Raw genomic sequence first — 24,360 nt, 5'->3', positions numbered from 1 at the left:
AACTTTTGAAAGGAAAAGGGGTGCTATTCACAATTATTCCAGGGCTACAAAAGCTGAGATGTTTGGCCATCCTAGTTATAAGCTCCAAGACATCAGGGATCATGTCTGCCTTTTATTCACTGTCATGTCACCAGTACTTAGCATTGAGTCTGGCATACAGCAGGCAATCAAAAGATTTGTTGAATGAATGAATGAGTGAGTGAGTGAGTGATTTGGGGCAGAAGAGAATGATAAATGTCACAGCCCTGGGGAATGTTCATGGGTCATGCAGATTAACCAACAGCTCCTGCTTGTGGGAGAAAGTTTGACAGCTCAAGATCTCTGGCCTTCTGTCTGCAGACTAGCAGCTTCGGTCACCATGACAACGTCAAAGGTCCGTGCCCAGGACCACAGCATCCTGCCCAGTCTCTCCTGCAGCTGCTCACACCACAGATTAACTCCTCCTTGACCAGAGCCCACAGCCCCGCCCCTGGCCCTGGCACGGATGCTCTCTGTATGTTGGGAGGGAGCTCTGGGTCGGAAGGCAAGCCCTGACTCTCAGGAAAGAGCTCTCTGATCCTGTGGCTTACGTGGGTTTTCCCTTAGTCAGGAGGAATTTCTCCTGATACAATTACACATTCTTCAACCCCACTGGGTCAAGTCAAGGATAGGACCTGATTAGGAGAGCATGGGCTCACCTATGGGGACCTTATCTTTGACAAAGGAGGCAAGAATATACAGTGGAGAAAAAAGAGCCTCTTCAATCAGTGGTGCTGGGAAAACCAGACAGCTACGTGTACTAGGATGAAATTAGAACCCTTCCCAACACCATACACAAAAAGGAACTCAAAATGTATTACAGACCTAAATGTAAGAGCAGAAACTATAACACTTAGAGGGAAACATAGGCAGCACACTCTTCGACATAAATCGCAGCTGGGTTCTCTCTGATCCACCTCCTCCTCCTCCTCCTACTACTAAGTCGCTTCAGTCGTGTCCGACTCTGTGCGACCCCATAGACAGCAGCCCACCAGGCTCCGCCGTCCCTGGGATTCTCCAGGCAAGAACACTGGAGTGGGTTGCCATCTCCCTCTCCAATGCATGAACGTGAAAAGTCAAAGTGAAGTCGCTCAGTCGTCTCTGACCCTCAGCAACGCCATGGACTGCAGCCCACCAGGCTCCTCCGTCCATGGGATTCTCCAGGCAAGAGTACTGGAGTGGGATGCCATTGCCTTCTCCACCTTCTAGATTAATGGAAATAAAAACAAAAATAAACAAATGGGACCTAATAAAACTTAAAAGTTTTCAAATACCAAAGGAAGCCATAAAAAAGATAAAAAGACAACCCCTAGAATGGGAGAAAATAATTGCAAATGAAGCAACTGACAAAGGGTTAATCTACACAATATATAAGCAGCTCCCATAGTTCAATAGCAGGAAAATCAAACAACCCAATCAAATAATGGGCAGAAGACCTAAACAGGCATTTCTTCAAAGAAGACATACAGATGGCCAATAAACCCATGAAAACATGCTCAACATCATTCATCATTAGAAAAATGCAAATCAGAACTACAGTGAGGTATCACCTCACACTAGTCAGAATGGCCATCTTCAAAAAGTCTACAAACAATAAATGCTGGGGAGGACATGGAGAAAAGGGAACCTTCTGCACTGCCGGTAGGAATGTAAACTGATACAGCCACTCTGGAGAGCAGCATGGAGATTACTTTTAAAAACTAAGAATAAATCAACCATATGACCCAGAAATTCCATTACTGGGTATATAATGTAAGAAAACCACAATTCTAAAAGATACATGTACCCCAAGCATGAGCTGGAGTCAAGATTGCGAGGAGAAATACCAATAACCTCAGATATACAGATGACACCACCTTTAGGGCAGAAAGCAAAGAACTAAAGAGCCTCTTGATGAAAGTGAAAGAGGAGAGTGAAAAAGTTGGCTTCAAGCTCAACATTCAGAAAACTAAGATAATATCATCTGGTCCCATCACTTCATGGAAAATAGATAGGGAAACAGTGGAAACAGTGTCAGACTTTATTTTCTTGGGCTCCAAAATCACTGCAGATGGTGACTGCGGCCATGAAATTAACAGACACTTACTCCTTCGAAGAAAAGCTATGACCAACCTAGACAGCATATTGAAATGCAAAGATATTATTTTCCCAACAAAGGTCTGTCTAGTCAAAGTTACGGTTTTTCCAGTAGTCATGTATGGATGTGAGAGTTGGACTATAAAGAAAGCTGAGTGCCAAAGATTTGATGCTTTTGAACTGTGGTGTTGGAGAAGACTCTTGAGAGTCCCTTGGACCGCAAGGAGATCCAACCAGTCCATCCTAAAGTAAATCAGTCCTGCGTGTTCTTTGAAAGGACTGATGCTGAAGCTGAAACTCCAATACTTTGGCAACCTAATGGAAGAACTGACTTACTGGAAAAGACCCAGATGCTGGGAAAGATTGAAGGCAGGAGGAGAAGGAGACAACAGAGAGTGAGATGGTTGGATGGCATCACCAACTCAATGGACATGAGTTTGAGTAAACTCCAGGAGTTGGTGATGGACAGGGAGGCCTGGCGTGCTGCAGTCCATGGGGTTGCAAAGAGTTGGACACAACTGAGCAACTGACCTGAACCGAATGTTCACTGCAACAGTACTTACAACAGCCAGGACGTGGCAGCAACCTAGATGTCCATCACCAGATGAATGGATAGAGAGGCTGTAGGGCGTTTATAAAAATGGAATATTATTACTCAGCCATTAAAAGGAACAAATTTGAGTCAGTTGTAGGGAGGTGGATGAACCTAGAGCCTCTTATACGGAGTGAAGTGAGTCAGTAAGAGAAAAACAAGCATATATTAACACATGTATATGGAACCTAGAAAAATGGTACTGATGATCCTAGTAGAGAATGCATCTGGGGACACAGTTGTTGGGGAAGGTGAGCGTGGGAGAAACTGAGAAAGTAGCATCGATACCCGTACAGTATCGTGTGTAAACCAGTTAGTGGGGAGTTGCTAAATAAGCCAGGGAGCCCAGCCTGGTGCTCAGCGACAACCCAGAGGGCAGGATGGCAGGAGGCTCGGGAGGGAAGAGATACGTGTGTGTGTATATAGTGATGACTGATTCTCATTGTTGTACAGCAGAAACCAAAACAACATTGTAAAGCAGGCTTCCATCAATTAAAAAAATAAATAAAATTAAGAGAGAGAGAGAAAGCGTGGGCTCTGGAGTCAGAAAATCTGGATTCCATACCCACTTTTGACACTAGCTAGTTGAGAGGACTTAACCAGGGCCCGTAGCGTCAGTAAATGCGGGCGGTAACAGTAGCTACTCCTTGGGATAAAGACGAGTGAAAATACAAGGTTAGGAACAGCCTGGCCGCGAGCCTGCGCACAGTCAGGGCCTCACCAATGGTGTCAAGCAGTAGCCACCAAAACGAGCCTGAGGCCTCAGTACTGAGGAAACGAGCCAAGGCTCTAGGCATTTATTACCAAAGGATAAAAGACCCTCCGCGACCACAAAGTGAAACCCAGTGGCAAGGATCCCTCACCAACAGAAAAAGGCAGTGAACCAGCCCAGGAGGGGGACACCCAGCAGGACGAGGAGGGACCCACCCCCGAGGTTCCCACTTCCGGAAATTCCAGGGCCAGCCCGCGGCAGGCCATGGGAAGCTTCCGTCTTTCTTCAGACAAAGAACCAGCATGCAGAGAAGGCCATGAGGATTCTGAGGGTGAAGCAACTCGACAAGACGAGGACTGAAGAGTGCCGGGGACAGAAGTCAGCCTTCTGGACAGCGAGGTAACCTGCCCACTGGGGGTGGGATTCACACAAGTAGCCGTCAGGACACTCTCCAGAGAGAGACGGATCTTTCTTGCTTGTGCCACGACCAGGAAACTCCTGGGTCCTCCCTGTGAGCACCTCAGTTAGCCCCTCAGTCATGTCTGACTCTTTGCGACCCATAGACTGTAGCCTGCCAGGCTCCTCTGTCCATGGGATTCTCCAGGCAAGAATTCTGGAACGGGTTGTCATTTCCTTCTCCAGGGGATCTTCCTGACCTAGGGATCGAACCCAGGTCTCCTGCACTGCAGGCAGATTCTTGACCATCTGAGTCATCCAACACTAAACCCACTCCCATGAAACACCGCCCCCTCCAGCAGGGCCACTTCCAGGAGAAACCGCAGCCCCATGACCACACCAGACACGCTGAAGACACTCAAAGTCTTTAAAAGTCTATGAATTCACGGCCTGAAACGTGACCACTGCAGACCCTCACCCATGCAGGCCGGAGCTCCCTCCCGTCGGGCAGGGAAGTCGCTCCATGATTCTGCGCCTTGACGGCTCTAGAGGATGGATGTTCCACCGCTTCCTGCCCGACAAGTCACGAGGGGAAGCTTCCAAAACAACTCTGCTGGAGGCAGGGAAGTAAGCACTGGTGGTGTGCGAGAGCACAGAGGGTAAGATGCTCCTGCAATGAAGTGACTCTCCAACCGAGCTGGTGGGAACCACGACTTCAAAGACCTGCTCAATGTATCTTATTTACCTGCCAAAGCGAGGCAAGCCCTCCAGGTGCGCTTATCATTCGCAGTTCCATTCCCTGCACTTGGCCTTGGAGACGAAAGCTGGAACGGGGGGAGGAAATACTGTTTCCTAAATGCCAACTCTGTGCTGGGAGCTCTGCTGAGCACGTATGTGGGTTATCTCACCCCCTCCTCCCAATTCTCCAAATGAGGAGGAGCGGCCCCATAATAGGAAAAGTAGTTCTAGGTTTAATGGGGTAAAAGGGGCTCATGGTCTTTTCCTTCCTTGACGCCTCCTTCTTTGAACACACAACAGGCCACATGTGGATTGCTACAGTCCTGTGACTGACTGGTTCAAACTTGGGAAAGGTGTAGGAGAAGGCTGTACATTGTCACCCTGCTTATTTAACTTCTATACAGAGCACATCATTCGAAATGCTGGGTTGGATGAAGCACAAGCTGGAATCAAGATTGCCAGGAGAAATATCGGCAACCTCAAACATACAGATGAGACCACTCTAACGGCAGAAGAGGAATGAAGAGCCTCTTGATGAGGATGAAAGAGGAGCGTGAAAAAGCTGGCCTGAAACTCAACATTCAAAAAACTAAGATCATGGCAACTGGTCCCATCAACTCACAGAAAATAAAAGGGCAAAAAGTGGAAGCAGTGACAGATATTCTTTTCTTGGGCTCCAAAATCACCGCAGACAGTGACCACAGTCATGAAATTAAAAAATGCTTGCTGCTTGAAAGGAAAGTTAGGACAAACCCAGTGTTTTAAAAAGCAAAGACGTCATTTTGCCAACAAAGGCCCATATAGTCAAAGCTATAGTTTTTCCAATAGTCATGTACAGAGGTGAGAGTTGGACCATAAAGAAGGCTGAGTGCTGAAAAACTGAGGCTTTTGAACTGTGGTGCTGGAGAAGACTCTTGAGAGTCCCTTGGACTGCAAGGAGATCCAACCAGTCCATCCTAAAGGAAATCAGTCCTGGGTGTTCATTGGAAGGGTTGATGCTGACCCTGAAGCGCCAATACTTTGGCCACCTGATGTGAAGAACTGACTCATTTGAGAAGACCCTGATGCTGGGAAAGATTGAGGGCAGGAGGAGAAGGGGACGACAGAGGCTGAGATGGCTGGATGGACAAGAATCTGAGCAGACTCCGGGAGGCAGCGCAGGACAGTGCTGCGGTTCATGGGGCGGCACAGAGCCGACATGTCAGCAACTGGACCGCAGAGCCACGCCAGCTGAAAATATCTCCTTCTCCCTCCAGTCTTTTCCTTGGAGCAAAAGGTTTAAGAAAAAGCACAGACATAGTATGGAGGACACAGACCGTTGACAAGTGAGCAGTCTAGCACAGTGGTTAGACGTCTGGTCTCTGGAGCCCGGCATTCCGAGGCTCAAATCCCAGTTTAACCACTTATTTGCTGGATGGCCTTGGGCAAATTGCTTAACTTCTCAGAATTTATTTGCTCATCCAGGAAATTGAATGATGATGATAGATCCTACTTGGAGGTCTGGTGCAAGGGTTTAAGGATTAAAGCACTTAGAACAAGCCGAGAGGAAGGGAAACCACCAATAAACGGTAGCTATTTTTTATGGTGACCACAGCTCTGCAGGAAACCTCCCGATACTGTCATCTGCAGACACTCTCACTGGGTCTCAAGGGCAGGAGTCCACAGATGGACGGGTCTTCTGTGTGCTCTGCAGACTGAGCTGCTGAGGCCCAGCTCGGGTTAACGGCCTTGCCCCGGGGCACAAACTAGAAGGTGGACACTTCTCCCTGAGGGACGAACAGCCGTCAGGCCCAGAGGACCACAGCTCTCACTCAGGACCAGCAACTCTGCAGTCACCGGTCAGCCCACTGTCCCGGTGACCCGCTCCCTGGGGCTGCCTCCGTCTCCCGGCCCTGAGGTTCTCCCACGCATGTCCCGAGCCCCACAGGGGAACAGTCAGGGAAAACCAAGGCCACAAAGCCAGCCTGGTGTCTACTGAATCACCTGAGGCCAAGCGACCCTACCAAAGCTGCGGGGAAAGTGATGATCCTGGGGGCGGGGTAAGTCCCCAGGAGGACACACAAAGCTGCTAGGCAGCTTCCCTGGGCTCCAGCCACAGAGACTCAGCAAATGGACTCAGCAGCCCAGCTCAGCGCTCGGGAGAGTCGTCTCTGCGACGCGGACTTGACACGTGAACAGGCGAAGCAAATCAACACTGGTCAGTTAGGAAATTTAGGATTTGAAGCCCCACAGGGTGTTTCAAGAGCTTTCTTCTCTTTTCCTTGAACAGAAAACCCCCAGATGCACGTGGTTGAGGGGCTTTCTAAACTTCTTTTCTTCCTGCCTTCCCTAAGAAATAAATAGTAGCGGTCACCGTAGCTCAGAGTAGCTGAGCTTTTCTGTTTACTCCTCAGACCTCCCTAACAGGTGGACGCTATCTTCACCATCGTCATTCTACAGAAAGAGAAGCTAAGGCTGCGGTGATGCCATCTCTCACCCAGGTCACACAGCCCGTGAGCAGAAAGAAAGCCTTAACACGGGAGAGTGACTTGAGTGTGGGTGCTGCCTGCCGAGCCAGGCGGTCTGCGTGGCCTCCGCTTGGAGAGGCAGGGATGCGGGCCCAGGGCAGGCCCTCTAGACCATGGCTGAATGAGAAATGAGTCGTTTTCAAGTCGGCCTTGTCAGACTCCCTTAAATACGGCCTCATCCACTGTCATCTCGGCACGGCCCACCTGTGAGGGCCCAGTATTCTTCCAAACGACTCCTCCTTCCTCCAGCTTCTCCTTCCTCCAACCCAACATCATGGCCAAAAGAGCTATCTCTCCAACAGAAAACACCCGTCATGTTGCAACTTTCTTGAATCTTTCAGCGAGTTCCCACTTCCCTGGTGGCTCAGATGGTAAAGCACCTGTCTAAAATGAGAGAGACCTGGGTTCGATCCCTGGGTCGGGAAGATCCCCTGGAGAAGGAAATGGCAATCCAGTCCAGTACTATTGCCTGGAAAATCCCATGGACAGAGGAGCCTGGTAGGCTACAGTCCATGGGGTCGCAAAGAGTTGGACACGACTGAGCGACTTCACTTTCCACTGCCTGTAGCAGGAAGCCCGAACTCCTTGGCAAGCCTCTCTGACCACCTCTCAGGTCCAACCCCGTACCCATCAGCTCTCCCACACCTCCCCGCTAAAGGCGTGCGGACCACCTGCAGCCCCCTCAAGGGGCCCCCAGGCTGGCGGGATGCCCTCGGGGCAAGTTCTGAACGGATCCTTCCCACATTCCACGTCTCTGCTCCAACACATTGGGTATGAGAGAATGGCACACAGGTCAGACTGCCAGGAGTAAATCTGGGCTCCTCCAACTCACTCGAGCGTCAGCTGCACCTCGGGCTGCCTCAGAGTCCTCCTCTGGAAGCGGCACGACAGACAATCCTCATATGATCACCATAGGGACTAAAAGAGACAAATACCACCAAGTCCTTCCTGACCTCTGCTGGCTCCCCTGGGCTCCCACTGTGCACACATTTCACGGAACTCCAGCCAGCCATCACCCAAAGGGTGAGATGACAATGCTGGCAGGAATGCAGAGAAGAGGGAATCTCGGGCACTGTTCACGGGCTCGGAAACTGGTACAGCCGCCACAGAAAACAGTATGAGTTTCCTCAGAAATCAAAAATAGAATTACCATATGATCCAGCAATTCCACTTCTGGGAATGCATCCAAAGGAAACATAAACACTAACCAGCAAAGATGCCTGCACCCCCACGCTCCTAGCATCATTTACAGGCGACGAGACGCGGAAGCAATCTAAGCGGCCAGATAGATGAATGGACGCCGAAGTCCACACGGACAGATGCAGATATCACGGAATATTACTCAGCCATCAAAAGACGAGGGAGCCCTGCCATTTGCGCAGACACAGATGGACCTTAAGGACGTTACACTGAGTTAAATACGTCAGATGGAGAAGAGAAATATTTGTATGACTTCACTTATGTGTCAAATGTGTTTTTTTAAAAAAACTCATAGAGAAAAATATTAGAGATGGGGGTGGGGGAAGCGGAGTTGGGGGAAGGTGCTGGAAAGCTGCAGACTTCCAGTTGTAAGTCCTCGGGAAGGTACAGTTTGATGGCTGCAGTGAACACTGCGATTCACTATAGATGAGAGCTGTAAGAAAGGAAATCTAAGAGGTGTCACCACAAGGAAAAAAGTTTCTCTCCTATATGAGATGATGGATGCCCGCTCAACTTTTTACAGGAGTCACTTCGCAATAAATACTCAAACCTTTACGCTGCACACCTTGAAGTTACACAGGGATATACGCTAACCATATCTCAATAAAACTGGGGGGATACCTCCGCTCCAGGGAGCTCCAGGCGCTGGCTGACACGCCTCTCCCTCCACGGTTACTCAGTCTCCTGCCGTGTGAGACTGGATGATCCGTCATGATGAGTGGGCTGGGTCTTTAGCAGCATCCCCGGCCTCTTCCCACTAACCTCCTGCACCATCTCTCCAGCGGTGACACAGAAAATGTCTCCAGACATTGTCAGATGAGCCCCCTCCCCAGAAGCAACCTACTCCCCATTAGGAACCACTGCTTACAATTCTGAGCTCCTTGAATAACTCTATAAATAGCAGCAGTAGCAATATCTACTTTTTTTTTTTTTTTGAGTACTCACCACATGCCAAGCACAGTTCAAAGCCCTTCTCATGAGTCACAGAATTTAATCCTCTCAATGCCCTAAGGGTGAGGGGTTTTCGGCACACTTTATTGATCATGAAACAGAAGCATGGAGAGGTTTGTAACTTGCTCAAGGTACATTTTATTCTCCTGTTTCCTATCCTCAACATCTAGCCTGTTACCTGATATAACAGAAGTTCAGTAGCAGTGTAAAGAATGCACAGATGAATCTATTAATCAGACAGTCTCCTCCATAACAGCATCGAGGTCAGGGATGGTGACCCATCTGTCTCCTCTGCAGTCCCCCGGTACCCCAAAAAAACTCCCCTCCCCAGCTATAGCTCTTTTAAGCTGTCCAGGCATTTCATGGGTGTTAGGCTATTCCAGTGGCTCAGACGGTAAAGAATCTGCCTGAAAGGCAGGAGACCCAGGTACAATCCCTGGGTTGGGAAGATCCCAATGACTGGCATCTTCACTCCAGGATTCTTGCCTGGAGAATCCCATGGAGAGAGGGGCCTGAAGGGCTACAGTCCATGGGAGAACACAGAGTCAGACACGACTGAGCAACTGCCACTCAAACTGTCCCAACTACTCTGTGTTTGTTATTATTAATAATATGAATTACACCTTCCGAATTAGCTCTATGAGTGGTTCACTCAATTCAGCCAAGAGTCCCGACACCACCAGATAAATACCATCAATCTAACCTTTTACCTATTAGATAAAAGTATCGCTGAGATACAATAATACTATTTTTCCAGCATCCTGAAAACCCTCCTAAACAGCGTGCTTCTTATGAGCACTTCAGAGAGCGCTGCCCAGAGGACGCTCTAAAGTGAGAGGGTGCTCCCTGGTCCAAAGGTGTTGCCACTTACAGCCTATGAAGGAAGCAGTGAACGGAAGGACAGCGCATAATAATTAGGTTCTCTATTGCTGTCATTATTGGCTGCGCTGAGTCTCCATGGCTGTGCGGGCTTCTCTCTAGCTGCGGCAGGCCAGGCCTCCTAACTGGGACGCGGGGGCTTCTCTTGCAGCAGAGCACGGGCTTCAGCAGTTGTCTTGCAAGGGTTCAGGAATCGTGGTCCTGGGTTGTGGGACACAGGCTTAGTTGCTCCACAGCACGTGGGATCTTCCTGGACCAGGGACTGAACCCGTGTCCCCTGCACTGGCAGGCAGATTCTTTACCACGGAGCCACCAGGGAAGCCCCAGTAATGTGATTCTTAATTGACATGGGTTCAGCATTTTAACTACTTAGCCTTCAAAAACTGCAGATAAACACAGGTATAAACCCTTACACCGCAGTAGATGGAGCTCTTAAAGTGTCCCACGTCCAGGACTGACAGTCTATGCATATAAAGAGGGGGAAAAGAAGAAATGTTTTCTGTTAGAGAGCAAGGAAATCCAATGCTTTTTGACTCTGCTAAAATTCTGGAAAGCGTTAAACATGAAGCAAATGTTTAAGAGAGAATTAAGCTAGTCATCAAGCAAGAACTACTTAAAGGGCTAAAGACTCATTGGGTGAGGCAAGGAAGAGTCAGGCAAAGCTCACTTTGAATCTCAGCTCTGCCACTTTGATGGTTGGAAAGGTATTCAGCCTCTTTTAGCATCAGTTTCTTTGTGAAATGGGTATAGTAGTACCAACTTAGAATGTTATTGGAGAGATTAAATGAGATGATGAATGGAAGGTGCCTAACTCACAATGGATACCTAACAAAGGGTAGGTTTTTAAATTGTTATAAAAATGATCTCATGGGCACACACACACACACACACACACCCCTCATTTCACAGAGGAACTTTGAAGTCAAAGGACGGGTCTTAACGGCAACACCAGCACTACTCTCTGTCATCCTGTCCTTCAGTCTACCTCTGAATTCTTTCATAAAGGAAAAGACCAAAGAACGGACAATAGGGAACTACTGAGCTGATAAAGAAATGCACGAATAAGCTCAGATACCTCGTGGCATCACCAGTGTTAGAGATTTCATTTGATATCTCATTCCAAAAGCGTTTCTCTCTTGGGTAATAATCAGATGCAAAGCCATGCAGAGGCTACATGTGGATGCAAAGATAATAAGACATGATCCCTTTCCCCAGTATCTCACTGTCTAAGGAAGGAAAATTCAGGCATGAGTCCAAATTCAATCCAGGCCACCTATTAGATTATTACATGTACTGCAACTAAATAAAAAGAGTCTCATTACATATCAATGCAGCATGTATAATTCCTTACTTAAAATTACTCCAGAATTATGTCCTCCATTCTTTACAGCAATTCGAGCCTTAAACCTGTGCTAAACAGATCAGCACAACACTCTCATCGTCACAAAACTGTTAGTAGGTTTCCATGAAAGGAGAAAAAAAATAAGACAAGGCCATCTAAGAAAGAGTGGCATGAAACACTGCCCTTATCTCTTTAAATTGTAAGGTTTTATTTTTTTTAATAAAAATTGTGGGACATAGTATGAAGTCATATGCATTCCCAGAAGGAAAATGTATATTTTTATTAAACTTAAGAGTCAAGTCTGAGGTGGCTCAGTGGTAAAGAATCCGCCTATCAATATAGGAGATGTGGGTTCAATCCGTGAGTCAGGAAGATCCCCTGGAGGAGGAAATGGCAACCCACTCCAATAATCTTGCTGGAAATCCCGTGGACAGAGGAGCTTGGTGGGCTACAGTCCATGAGCTCGCAAGAGTCAGACACAACTTAGTGACTAAACCACCACCACCAAGTCAGATTACAGAAACATTTGAAAGATTATATACTAACAAAAAAAAAAGAATACAATGACAATAAAGGGGTCAGATCATACGTGGCCCCAGAATTCCCCTACCTATCAGTGGAGCTGAAAATAGATAAAGAAGCCAGCCCAGACTTGTGACTCCTATAGCAAACTAATGTGTAGTGACCATTAGAATGTTTTATTGAATTATGCTTGCTTTACAATGCTGTGTCAGTTTCCGTTATATGCATATATACGCCCACTGTGCCCCACCCCCGCCCAGGCTATCACAGAGCCCCGGGTTGAGCTCCCTGTGTTACAGAGTAGCTTCCCACATCGATTTCACACACGGTAGTGCATGCATGTCAATCCTAACCTCCCACTCTGCCCCCCTCTCCTATCCCACCCCCCACCGCCAGCTCCCCACTGCTGGGTCTGCATCTCTATTCCTGGCCTGGAACTAGCTTCATCTGTACCGTTTTTCTATTAATGGATTCTACATGCATGCATTAAAATGCTGCTCATGCCCAGTCGCTAAGTTGTGTCCGACTCTTTGTGACCCCATGGACTATAGCCAGCCAGACTCCTCTGTCCATGGGATTTCCCCGGCAAGAATACTGGCATGAGTTGCCATTTTCCTCCTCTGGGGGATACTCCCGACCCAGGGATCAAAGCTATGTCTCTTACAACTCCTGCATTGGCAAGTGGATTCTTTATCACTGAGCTGCCTGGGAAGCCCACCTGCACTGATATATGATATTCGTTTTTCTCTTGGGGTTCACAGGTAGCTCAGTTGGTAAAGAATCCACCTTCAATGCAGGAGACCCCAGTTCGATTCCTGGGTCAGGAAGATCTGCTGGAGAAGGGATAGGCTACACACTCCAGCATTCTCCTACCATTAGAATTTAATGTGGGTCACACCAGGGCCAAAAGGAACCATGAAAGCTGTCTCCTCCATCCCTCTGCCTTCATAACTTGAGAACTCCAGAAAAACGGGGCTCTCCCTTGCTTCCGTGTCACCACCCTCCACCAGTACGCCTTATGGTTCAGGAGGGTGTGCAGGTTGGAAACCAAACCCCAGCCTCTACGCCTCATGGTTCAGGAGGGTGTGCAGATTGGAAACCAAACCGCAGCTCAGAAGCTTCACCCTCCATCACCTCTACAGTGAAGCCCTCCAACTGGGCTCTCAGTGGCCCCCCATCCTCTTCCTGAGACTCGGTCCTCTCCGCCTGAGGTGCTTCTCAAGCCTCCTGTTTCTCTCCCCACTCCAGCATACCGCCTTAGATGGCTCCCTGTCCCCCACACTCCCTTCCAGCCTCACTTCGCCCCTGCCAATGCCACCCCACCTCTGCATCCTCTTCCTGGCAGACAGGAGGCCAAAGTTCTCCACCTCCTTTTTTTTTTTTTTTTTTTTTGAGTATTTTTTCCTTCCTATCCAAAGTACAGAGAGGCCCCAGCACGGTGCCTGACACACGGTGAATTTTCGAAAAAGCTCCTTGCTCATCCTTGTTACAGATGTTCTTACTGCTTCATCCTCACAAAGCCACCAAAACCGCTTCAAGTCTCTCGCGGCCTCCCCATCCCACTTCTGGTGGCCTTTGCTCCCTTCTCACTCACCTGGGACAGGTTAAGACATCCCTACTTGCTTAAAATTCTTTCTCTGACTTCCAGGCCACCCTCTTACCCAGCATCTGACACAGATGTAACGGTTAATCAGCCTACGTAAGGGGCCTTGAACGTGACAATCCAAAGCCCTCAGCCTGCTGCGGCCACTGAGCACCACATCCCGGAGCAGGTGATGCAGAACGCCACCTGCTGCTGTGTGGTCTGGGGGACCTCTCTCCCGCATACTGTCACAGGTCTCCACTCAAACGTCACCTCCCAGAGAGGTCCCCCCTCACCACCAGAAGCATCTCGACCAAAGGCAAGGCTCAGTGAGCCAGAAAGACGTCCAGGCCGCCCTCTCCCCCCGCGGGCGAGGCGATGGCGCACTCCCTCCCTGCTCACCTGGATCAGCGTCTCCAGCTCCTGGGGGCTCACACAGATATGATCCCGCAGGAATTCCGCCTTCTCCAAGGCGATAGTGTTCTTTTGGCTGCTCTCAAAGGGCTGCTCCAACGCCCGGAAGACGAGACCACCCGTGACGAGGTAGACCACCACGACCACGAAGATGGCAACCACTGTCTTCCACTTCATGACGGTCTGCAGGCCCCCCTGGGCCGCGCCTTCCATCCTGGCTACGACCGCGGCTCGGGAGGACACGGCGAGGCGAGGCGCCGGCGGAGCCCCGTTAGCGGCGGCCTTGGGCGGGCACGCCGGGGGCGCTGCTGCAGGAACGGCCACTAGGAAACGGGGCGGGTGAGAGGGAGAAGAGAGCTCGTTTATAAACACACACCCCACACCATGTCACCGCGCAGAGGTCTTTCAAGCCAGCTGTCATATGGGAGGGCTCAACATGGGTTCCCCAAGCCCTCAATGAGGGAATTCAACCAGTTGCTAGGTGTCTGCTTGAATGATAAAAGCTGAGCACCAGGGGTTCCAGTTTTCAATAATAATAATTGAGTCTGAAATGTGTATATTTCTCTACAAGGGTCCAAATGTGAAAGCCATGTCTCTGTTTTTTATCGTTCAGCTCCTCCCTCAGTTTTCTTGTTAAGCAATGTGCGAGATAGACTACGGCTTCCCTGATAGCTCAGTTGGTGAAGAATCCGCCTGCAATGCAGGAGACCCCAGTTCGATTCCTGGGTGGGGAATAGGCTACCCTCTCCAGTGTTCCTAGGGTTCCCTTGTGGCTCAGCTGGTAAAGAATCCACCTGCAACGCGGGAGACCTGGGTGTGATCCCTGGATTGGGAAGATTCCCCTGGTGAAGGAAACAGCTACCCACTCCAGTATTCTGGCCTGGAGAATTCCATGGACTGAGTGGAGTCGCAAAGAGACACGACTGAGTGACTTTCACTTTCAAGATAGGCAACAAACCACCATATTTGACAAAGAAAAGTGTACTGTTCAATCTGGACAGGAAATAAGTAGGAAAAAGATACCCAAAGTAGATTTGTTCAAGTACTGAGGGCTGCTGCTGCGCTGCTAAGTTGCTTCAGTCGTGTCCGACTCTGTGCGACCCCATAGACGCCAGCCCAACAGGTTCTGGGGGATTCTCCAGATAAGAACACTGGAGTGGGTTGCCATTTCCTTCTCCAATGCAAGAAAGTGAAAGTGAAGTCGCTCAGTGTCGGACTCTTTGGGACCCCATGGACTGCAGCCTACCAGGCTCCTCCGTCCACGGGATTTTCCAGGCAAGAGTACTGGAGTGGGGTGCCATGATACGGCAGAAGGGTCCAAGCTCAAACACAGCGCCTCTCAGATCAAGATGCAGGAATAGGCGGAGGACATGAAACTCACTTCCCCTGTGAGCTGTGCCCCTGGGAGGGCGCTCAGAGGAGAACGGAGATTAACCTGGGAGAAGACTCTCCCTGGGAAGTGAGTGGTTCAAACCCCATAGTGGGGGCCCTACCCCTGCAGTTCTACAGAAAAATGAGCTCCCCTGGAGGGCTGGCGGGACTAACAGGAAGCCGTGGGAAGCCGGGACTGCACTCAAGAGGAGCGCGCTGGGGCTGGCTCGTCCCGAAGCAGCGCGGAGAGGCACCAGTGGCCAACTGGTCTACCACGGCTAGGCGTGTGTGCCAGCCTGAGCCGGGGGAACATTCCAGCCCGCCTGTCTCACGCCACAGCTCCGCGGTGGGGCGGGAGCGGCTGTGACCAAGGAGGACAGCGAGGCGGCGCAAACCTGGAGCGGCGCCTGAGCAGGGCGCAGGCGGCCATGGCTCTCCCCGACCGGGCCACACCCAGACCCCTGACGGCAGCCGGACCCCCACAGGCCGCAGCCCGGCCCTCACCAGGTGCCGGGACAGCCCCACTCGCTCCCCCGGAGTGAGGGTGCCGGCGTGAGGAGGGAGACAGCGCACCCTTGAAGCGAGCCGAGCTAGCCCGGCAGCTCAGCCCGCAGCGACTCTGCTTTAAGAACCCGGAGGCTGACCCTGCCCGGCGCCCACCACGGAGTGACGGCGGGCACTCGCACAGGAGCCCCAGGGCACACCTGTTCCGGCCAGCCCCTCCGTCTCCACTCCCGCCTCCTACCAAGGCGGTAGCTGTCAGCACAACCCGAGGAAGGATGTCACTTGTGTTCCCATCACATCCAGCTCTTCCACCCAAGCCACTGGGCAGACACAGATCCAACAGGAACGCTCCAACACAAGCCGCAATGGGTAACTACCGTCCCTAATCTCATAAAGACAGAGAGATAAGGAAAGTGAGAGGGCAGGGGAGCTGGTCTCCACTGGAAGAGCAAGAGAAAACCCCTGAAAAAATAATTACTGAAACCAAAATAAATGATTTAGCAAATGAAAAATTCAAAGCATGAGTAATAAGAATACTAACTGAATTAGGGAAAAGAATAGATGAACACAATGAGAATTTTAACAGGGAATGACAAAATGTGAAAAGGAACCACTCAGAACCAAAGAAAACAATAACTGAAATAAAAACAGGCTAGGACTTAACAGCAGACTGGGTGGCACAGAAAAACGCACAAGGGATCTGGAAGGCAGAACAGTGGGAGTCACCCAGAACGGCCGAAGAAAAGCGCATTCTAAAATGAGAGCAGCCTGAGAGATCTCTGGGATAACGTCCAGTGTACCAACGTTCACACTGGGAAGAGAGAGAGAGAGAAGGGGGCTGAAAATACATTGTATGAAATTCTGACTGAAAACTTTCCAAATCTAAAGAAGGAAACATACATCCAACTGCAGGAAGAACAGAGGGTCTCAAACAAGATGAACCCAAACAGACAGACACCAAGATATAACGTAATTAAAACAGCAAAACAAAGAGAGAATTCTAAAGACAGCAAGCAAAAAAAAAAAAAAAAAAAGTCATAGACAAGGGATCCCCCAGAGGCCTATCGGCTGATTTTTCTGCAGAAACTTTGTAGGAAAGAAGGGAGCATCATGGCATATTCAAAGTGCAGGAAGGGAAAAACCTGCAACCTAGAACACTCTACCCAGCAAGATTATCAATTAGAATTGGAAGAGAGACAAAGAACTTCTCAGATAAGCAAAAACTGAAAGAGTTCATCAACACTCAACCAACCCTAAAAGGAAGGTTAAAGGGTCTTCTCTAAGCAGAAAAGAAAATACTACCATAAGAGGTATCTATAGATAAGGGGGGGATCTCATTAGTAAAGGAAAGCACGTAATAAAGTGTGAGGGCCAACCACCTAAGTAAGCTAGTATGACGATTAAAGGACAGAAAAACGCAAAATCAAGTACAGCTACAATAATCAGTAGAGGGATAAACATGAAAATGCAAAATATTACATCCACAACAACAAAAAATGTGTGAAAGAGAAGTGAACATGTAGGGTTTTTAGGCTGTGTTTGAACTTAGAGAGGACTACCTGTTTAAAACTAATAGACACAGTTGCAGGCCAACATATAAGAATCCCATGGTAACCACAAGGCAAAACTTACCATACACAAAAACAAGAGAGAAAAGAACACACGCATACCAGGAAAGAAAATCATCCAACAAGCAGGGGAGCTAAAAGAACGAGAAAGAACGATCAAAACAACCAGAAAGCAAACAAACAATAAAATGACAACGAGTACATACACGCCGTTACTATAAATGGCCGTGAACTAAATGCTCCAATTGAAAGATACAGGGTGACTGACTGGATAAGAAAACACCTATTTATAAGCTGCTTACAAGAGACTTACTGCAGAACCAAAGAGAGACAGAGACTCAAAGTGAGGGAGTGAAAGACAAATGTCATGCTAATTGCAACAAGAAAGTAGAGGCAGCAATACCCACGTCAGACGAAATATACTTTAAAACAAAGTCGTAGGAAAAGGCAAGGAAGGGCATTACAGAATGATAAGTGAATCAATACAAGAAGAGGACATTACACTCATGGACATCCATGTACCCACTACAAGAGCATCTAAATATGTAAAGCAAATATTAATGCACGTAGCAAGAGAAATTGACAATACTGTAATAGTAGGGTGCTTTAACCTACACTGATATACAGATCAAACAGATAGAAAATCAATAAGGCAACACTGGTCTTAAATGAGGGGCTTCTCAGGTGGCCCAGTGGTAGAGAATCCACCTGCCAAGGCAGGAGATGCGAGAGATGCAGCTTTGACCCCTGGGTCAGGAAGATCCCCTGGCATAGGAAATGGCAACCCACTCCAGTGTTCTTGCCTGGGAAATCCCTTGGACAGAGGAGCCTGGTGGGCTGCAGTCCATGGGGTCGCAAAGAGTGCAACATGACTGAATCGAATCAGCACACAGACAACCTCCCCTAAAGACATTACACTCAGATTTGAGATTTGCACCTGCCCTTGTTGCCACAGAGATGCCCAGCCTTGTCCGGGGCCGCTTTCTTTCCATCTTGCCCTCATCTCCCATTCACTCGGCCTCCTCACTGTATCTCCGTCCCTCGCACCTCTCCCCATCGCCGTGGCCACAGCCTCACCCATGCCACTGTCACACCCTGCTTGGTCCAATCCAGACGCCTCACCAGTGACCTCCTCGCTTCCACTTTCACCCACCTCCTGACCCGTAAGTCTGGTGTTCCATATTGTTGCAATGAAAAGGAAGAAAGAGGAATGAGTTTTGCTTTCAGAAATGGGATTTTCTTTCTCTTCTTTCCCTTTATTTAGGACAAAGAATATAAAGAGAATAGGCCTCATCACTCCTAGGTTTTACTTTGTTCCTAATCTGTAGTCTATAACTAAGTTGGCTCTCCTCAAAACTAGCCTAACTCTGCGTTGAGCTGCATCCTGCACCGACCACCATTTACCTCCATGCTGATTTCATCCTGTGCCTTCCCTGCGCTCCCTTTGCAGACCACTCTTTGTAGCTTTTTGCATTTCAGAAAGAAGGCCACAGGACAATAAACCAGAGACAAACGAACCCAACTAGCTGACACCAGCTATGATATTTTAAACAAAGCAAGCAGAAGAAGAAGGGGTTTCCCTGGTGGCTCAGCAGTAAAGAATCTGCCTGCAATTCGGGAGCCTCAAGAGACATGAGTTCGATCCCTGGGTCGGGAAGATCCCCTGGAGGAGGGCATGGCAACCCACTCCAGCGTTCTTGCCTGGAGAATCGTGAACAGAGGGGCCTGGTGGACTACAGTCCATGGGGTTGCAAAGAGTCAGGCGTGACTAAAGCAACTTGGCACGCACACAAGAAGGTAAGACCTTCATTACTTTGAGCCTTATCATTTTCCCTGAAACCATGAGACCCAGGCTGTACACAGTGTCTCAGTTCCCCCAGGAGGGGGTCACAGTTCTTAAGGCACTAGCCTGCTGTGTTTCCCCCTCTGCCAGCTGAGGCCTAAAGTCATCTTTCTATTTCTTCCAAATTCTGTATAAGTAATTTTTGTTCAGCGCTGATGGGCAGAGAAAGCCAACATTTGGTGGGAACAACATCACTTCTTGAAGCACCTCCTCTGTTTCTCCCCTGCTTGTTCTGTGGTCAGTAAAATAATAGCCCCCAAAGATGCCCCTGTTCGCATCCCTGGGAGCAATGAATACACTACTTTACGTAGCAAAAGGAACATTGCAGATATGATTAAGCTAAAGACCTTGAGTTGGAAAGACTGTTGCTGTTGTTCAGTCACTCAGTCGTGTCCAACTCTGCGTGTCCAACCCATGAATTGCAGCACACCAGACTTTCCTGTCCATCACCATCTCCTGGAATTTGTTCAAACTCATGTCCATCGAGTCAGTGATGCCATCCAGCCATCTCATCCTCTGTCGTCCCCTTCTCCTCCTGCCCCCAATCTTTCCCAACATCAATCTTTTCCAGTGAGTCAGCTCTTCGCATCAGGTGGTCAAAGTATTGGAGTTTCAGCTTCAGCATCAGTCCTTCTGATGAATATTCAGGACTGATCTTCTTTAGGATGGACTGGTTGAATCTCCTTGCAGTCCAAGGGACTTGCAAAAGTCTTCTCCAACACCCCAGTTCAAAAGCTTCAATTCTTCGGTGCTCAGCTTTCTTTATAGTCCAACTCTCACATCTATACACGACTACTCGAAAAATCATGGCTTTGCATATGGACTACATATGTGTGTGTGCTAAGTTGCTGCAGTCGTGTCCGGCTCTGTGAGGCCCCATGCACTGTAGCCCACCAGGCTCCTCTGTCCTTGGGATTCTCCAGGAAAGAGTACTGGAGTGGGTTGCTGTGCCCTCCTCCAGGGGATCTTCCCGACCCAGGGCTCAAACCTGCATCTCAGGTCTGCAGCATTGGCAGGCGGGATCTTTCCCACTAGTGCCACCTGGGAAGCCCCGGGCTATATATACATACACCCACAAAGGATGCTGTAATTAACCCACCTGTTCTGCTCAGAAACCACAGCTGCCCTCACTCTAAGTTGCCTTGTGAGCTGCGACCTGCCCCGGAGCTCTCTGTGCCCAGAGCCACCAAAGAAGCTAAGCTGGCCAGACATGGGTGACGGTGGCAGTGGTGGCGTGGGTGCAGGAGCCCCTGGCCCTTCCTGCACCCTGGCTCTGCGCCTGTCTCTCCGATGAACACTGTTTACATCGTCCCATGCGGTACTCTCACCCTGCGTGAGCCCAGGTCCTCCTAGAAGCAGAGGCCAAGCGGGGATTACATGGGCTTGGATTTTATTAAGGGAAACACAGTCAGAGGCCAGGAGGGCCGGCAGACACACTGTGAGTCTGATCCCGCTGAGGCAGAGTGGGAAGGAAGGGTGGGTGAGGGAGTTCTGGACCACCCAAGGCCTAAGGAAGGCTGAGCACGGCTGACAAGGAGCTCTTGAGCCCGAGTCAGCCATCCTCAGGGTCCTGCATCCTGAGAAGGGACCCCCATTAGGGTCCCTGCTGCCCTGACCCCTGGCTGGAAGCGGTCCACGGGAGGCAGGCCCGCAGCGTGTGTCAGAGAGCAACCGGGCCCTTGCTCAGTCATATGCCCTCCAGCTGGAGGCCTGAGTGGGGTCTCACGGTCATCAGGCATGCCCATGTCACAGACAATGGAACTGAGATGCAGACAGCTTAAAGAGCAAAGCCCAGGTCAGGTGGCTAGACAGTGGCGGAGCCAGGATTCAAATTAGAATAACCTGACCTCAAAGTCAGTTCTCCTCTGGAGTGTAGGAACAGAAAGCTAGGAAAAAAGGAAATTCCAGGGAAAAAGTAAAAAAAAAAAAAAAAAAAAAGTCAGAGACTTCACTTTGAAACATGTAAACAGTTTACATAATTCTAAAACAAAATTGTCACCCTGCTTATTTAACTTCTACGCAGAATACATCATGAGAAACGCTGGACTGGAAGAAGCACAAGCTGGAATCAAGAGAAATTGCTGGGAGAAATATCAATAACCTCAGATATGCAGATAACACCACCCTTATGGCAGAAAGTGAAGAGGAACTAAAAAGCCTCTTGATGAAAGTGAAAGAGGAGAGTGAAAAAGTTGGCTTAAAGCTCAACATTCAGAAAACGAAGATCATGGCATCTGGTCCCATCACTTCATGGGAAGTAGATGGGGAAACAGTGGAAACAGTGTCAGATTTTATTTTGGAGCTCCAAAATGACTGCAGATGGTGATTGCAGCCATGAAATTAAAAGATGCTTACTCCTTGGAAGGAAAGTTATGACCAGCCTAGATAGCATATTGAAAAGCAGAGATATTACTTTGCCAACAAAGGTCCGGCTAGTCAAGGCTATGGTTTTTCCTGTGGTCATGTATGGATGTGAGAGTTGGACTGTGAAGAAAGCTGAGCGCCAAAGAATTGATGCTTTTGAACTGAGGTGTTGGAGAAGACTCTTAAGAGTCCCTTGGACTGCAAGGAGATCCAACCAGTCCATCCTAAAGGAGACCAGTCCTGGGTGTTCATTGGAAGGAGTGATGCTGAAGCTGAAACTCCAACACTTTGGCCACCTCGTGTGAAAAGTTGATTCATTGGAAAAGACCCTGATGCTGGGAGGGATTGGGGGCAGGAGGAGAAGGGGACAACAGAGGATCAGATGGCTGGATGGCATCACGGACTCAATGGACATGAGCTTGAATGAACTCCGGGAGATGGTGATGGACAGGGAGGCCTGGTGTGCTGCGATTCACGGGGTTGCAAAAAGTCGGACACAACTGAGCAAGTGAAGTGAACTGAACTGAAAACAAAATTAATGTTAAAAAATGAGTCGCTACCCTATATTATACATGAAAGAGTAAATCCTAAGAGTTCTCATCATCTGGGAAAAAAAAAACTTTTTTTTTCTATTTCTTTTATGCTGTATCTACATGAGATGATGGATGTTCACTAAACATCGTGGTCATCACTTCATAACGTACATAAGTCACATCATTTTGTTGTGTACCTTAAACCAGCACGGTTCTGTATGTGAATTATAGCTCAATAAAATTGGAAGGTTAAAAAAATTAAAAGAAATTCCAGTTGGAAAAAGCACTTTCATCTAAAATGTGTCAATAATGGATGCTTCCCTGGTGGCTCGGTGGTAAAGCTTCCACTTGCGATGCAGGAGGCCCAGCTTCAATGCCTGGGTCGGGAAGATGCCCTGCAGAAGGAACTGACAACCCACTCCAGTGTTCTGGCCTGGAGAATCCCAAGGACAGAGGAGCCTGGTGGGCTACAGTCCACGGGGCCACAAAGAGTCAGACACAACTGAGCCACTGACACCTAGCATATAAAGTAATCGCCAGTCATAAATCACTGCTTCAACAGAAAGGGATTTGGCAGCAGCAGTGCCGTCTAGACTTGATGAGACAGAAAATGTGGGAAGACAGTGTCCCTGCAGTTAATCTTCATATTAAAATGCTTCCTCACAAACGGTAGCTCATTCCGTCTTTTTAACCTAACTGTGGGAGGATGCGGGGGCACATATGGGACTCTCCTCGTCTGAACAAGTTCTTAGTAATTTTGTTTTATTCAGGCTTCCCCTTGCCCCATACACTTAACTGCATAATCCATTCATAGGTTCAGTCGACAAACACGTGAGTCTGCCGGGCCCCACGCTTGGCACTGGGGGTGGATAAATGAATAAGACACCTCCCTGCTTTCACATCTAATGGTAGAGCGGACAGAGATCTGATGCCCACGTGAACTGAGCGCACCCTCACAGAACCTGTGCAGGGCAGGGGTCACGATCTATCCCCCACGGGCAGGTGAGGAGCTGAGGCCAGGAGAGGTGATGCCGACGAGCCTGTCACAAGCTGGTAAGCAGGGACCCAGCTTCAGACCCCTAACCCCCAGTGCCTGCACCCTTCCACAGCACCTGGGCCAAATGGCACCCACGGGATTTTAAAAAAATGCAGCCACCTGGGAGGTACCCCTGTCACGCAGCAACAGGACTGTGCCTGGCAACCCACGCAAAGTGCAGCTGTGATCGCAACACACGGGGTGCAGGCCGGGGACACCCACTTCCCCTCTGCAACCACGACCCCTGCCAGGCCTGGCTCTGCTCCAGGGCCATCGGCACAGGCAGTTCAGAGTTTCCAAAGAGCCCCGGGGAAAGCTGAGCCTCGAGTCCCCGAAAGCCTTCCCTGGCTGCACCAGAGGGGAGAGACGGGCAGAGGGGAGGAGAGAGGAGGAGCAGCCGTCACAGCAGCCGGTGACCCGCCTCTGAGAAAAGCCGACAGGATGCATGTGCTGCCTCTAATCTCAGGCACCCTGGCAGCCAAGCCTGGCTTGTCCTGTTCCCACGTGACAGCTCCACCTTAAACATGATCCAGCTGGCCCTGGTGAGAACGCAGCGATGATCGCTCGAACAGTCTTGGTTTTAAAGTCTAGTTACGAGAGAGGAGAGGGCAATGGCACCCCACTCCAGTACTCTTGCCTGGAAAATCCCATGGACAGAGGAGCCTGGTAGGCTGCGGTCCATGGGGTCACTAAGAGTCAGACACGACTGAGTGACTTCACTTTCTTTTTTCACTTTCATGCATTGGAGAAGGCAATGGCAACCCACTCTAGCGCTCTTGACTGGAGAATCCCAGGGACGGCAGAGCCTGGTGGGCTGCCGTCTATGGATTCGCACAGAGTCGGACACGACTGAAGCGACTTAGCAGTTACGTGAGAAATGCAGATCAAAACTACAGTGAGGTGTAACCTCCCCCCCAGTCACAATGGCCATCACCCAAAAAATCAAAGAGCAAATACTGGAGAGGGTATGGAGAAAAGGGAACCCTCCTACACTGCTGGTGGGGATGTAAGTTGGTACAGCCACTATGGAGAACAGTGTGGAGATTCCTTAAAAGAAACTAAACATAGAATTACCATACGACCCAGCAATTCCACTGCTGGGCATATGTGTGGAGAAAACCATCATTTGAAAAGATACATGCATCTTAACGTTCATTGCAGTGCTATTTACAATAGTCAGAACACGGAAGCAACCTAAATATTCATCAGCAG

At 49.2% G+C, this 24,360-nt stretch overlaps 1 protein-coding gene across 1 annotated transcript in view; it reads right to left on the bottom strand.

The window, feature by feature from the left end:
* The window catches only part of KCNK10 (potassium two pore domain channel subfamily K member 10), a 154,013-nt gene that overhangs the window by 71,859 nt on the left and 57,794 nt on the right, over positions 1-24,360 (bottom strand). Inside the window, exon 2 of the mRNA XM_068965873.1 lies at positions 13,918-14,252. Coding sequence (XP_068821974.1) covers positions 13,918-14,252 — 335 coding nt within the window. The remainder of the gene's footprint in view (positions 1-13,917; positions 14,253-24,360) is intronic.

The sequence above is a fragment of the Capricornis sumatraensis genome, chromosome 2 (genome assembly GCF_032405125.1).
Source record: "Capricornis sumatraensis isolate serow.1 chromosome 2, serow.2, whole genome shotgun sequence".
Taxonomy (NCBI): Eukaryota; Metazoa; Chordata; class Mammalia; order Artiodactyla; family Bovidae; genus Capricornis; species Capricornis sumatraensis.
The sequence above is the reverse complement of the archived record's forward strand: the minus strand, read 5'-3'. Positions and strand labels throughout refer to the sequence as shown.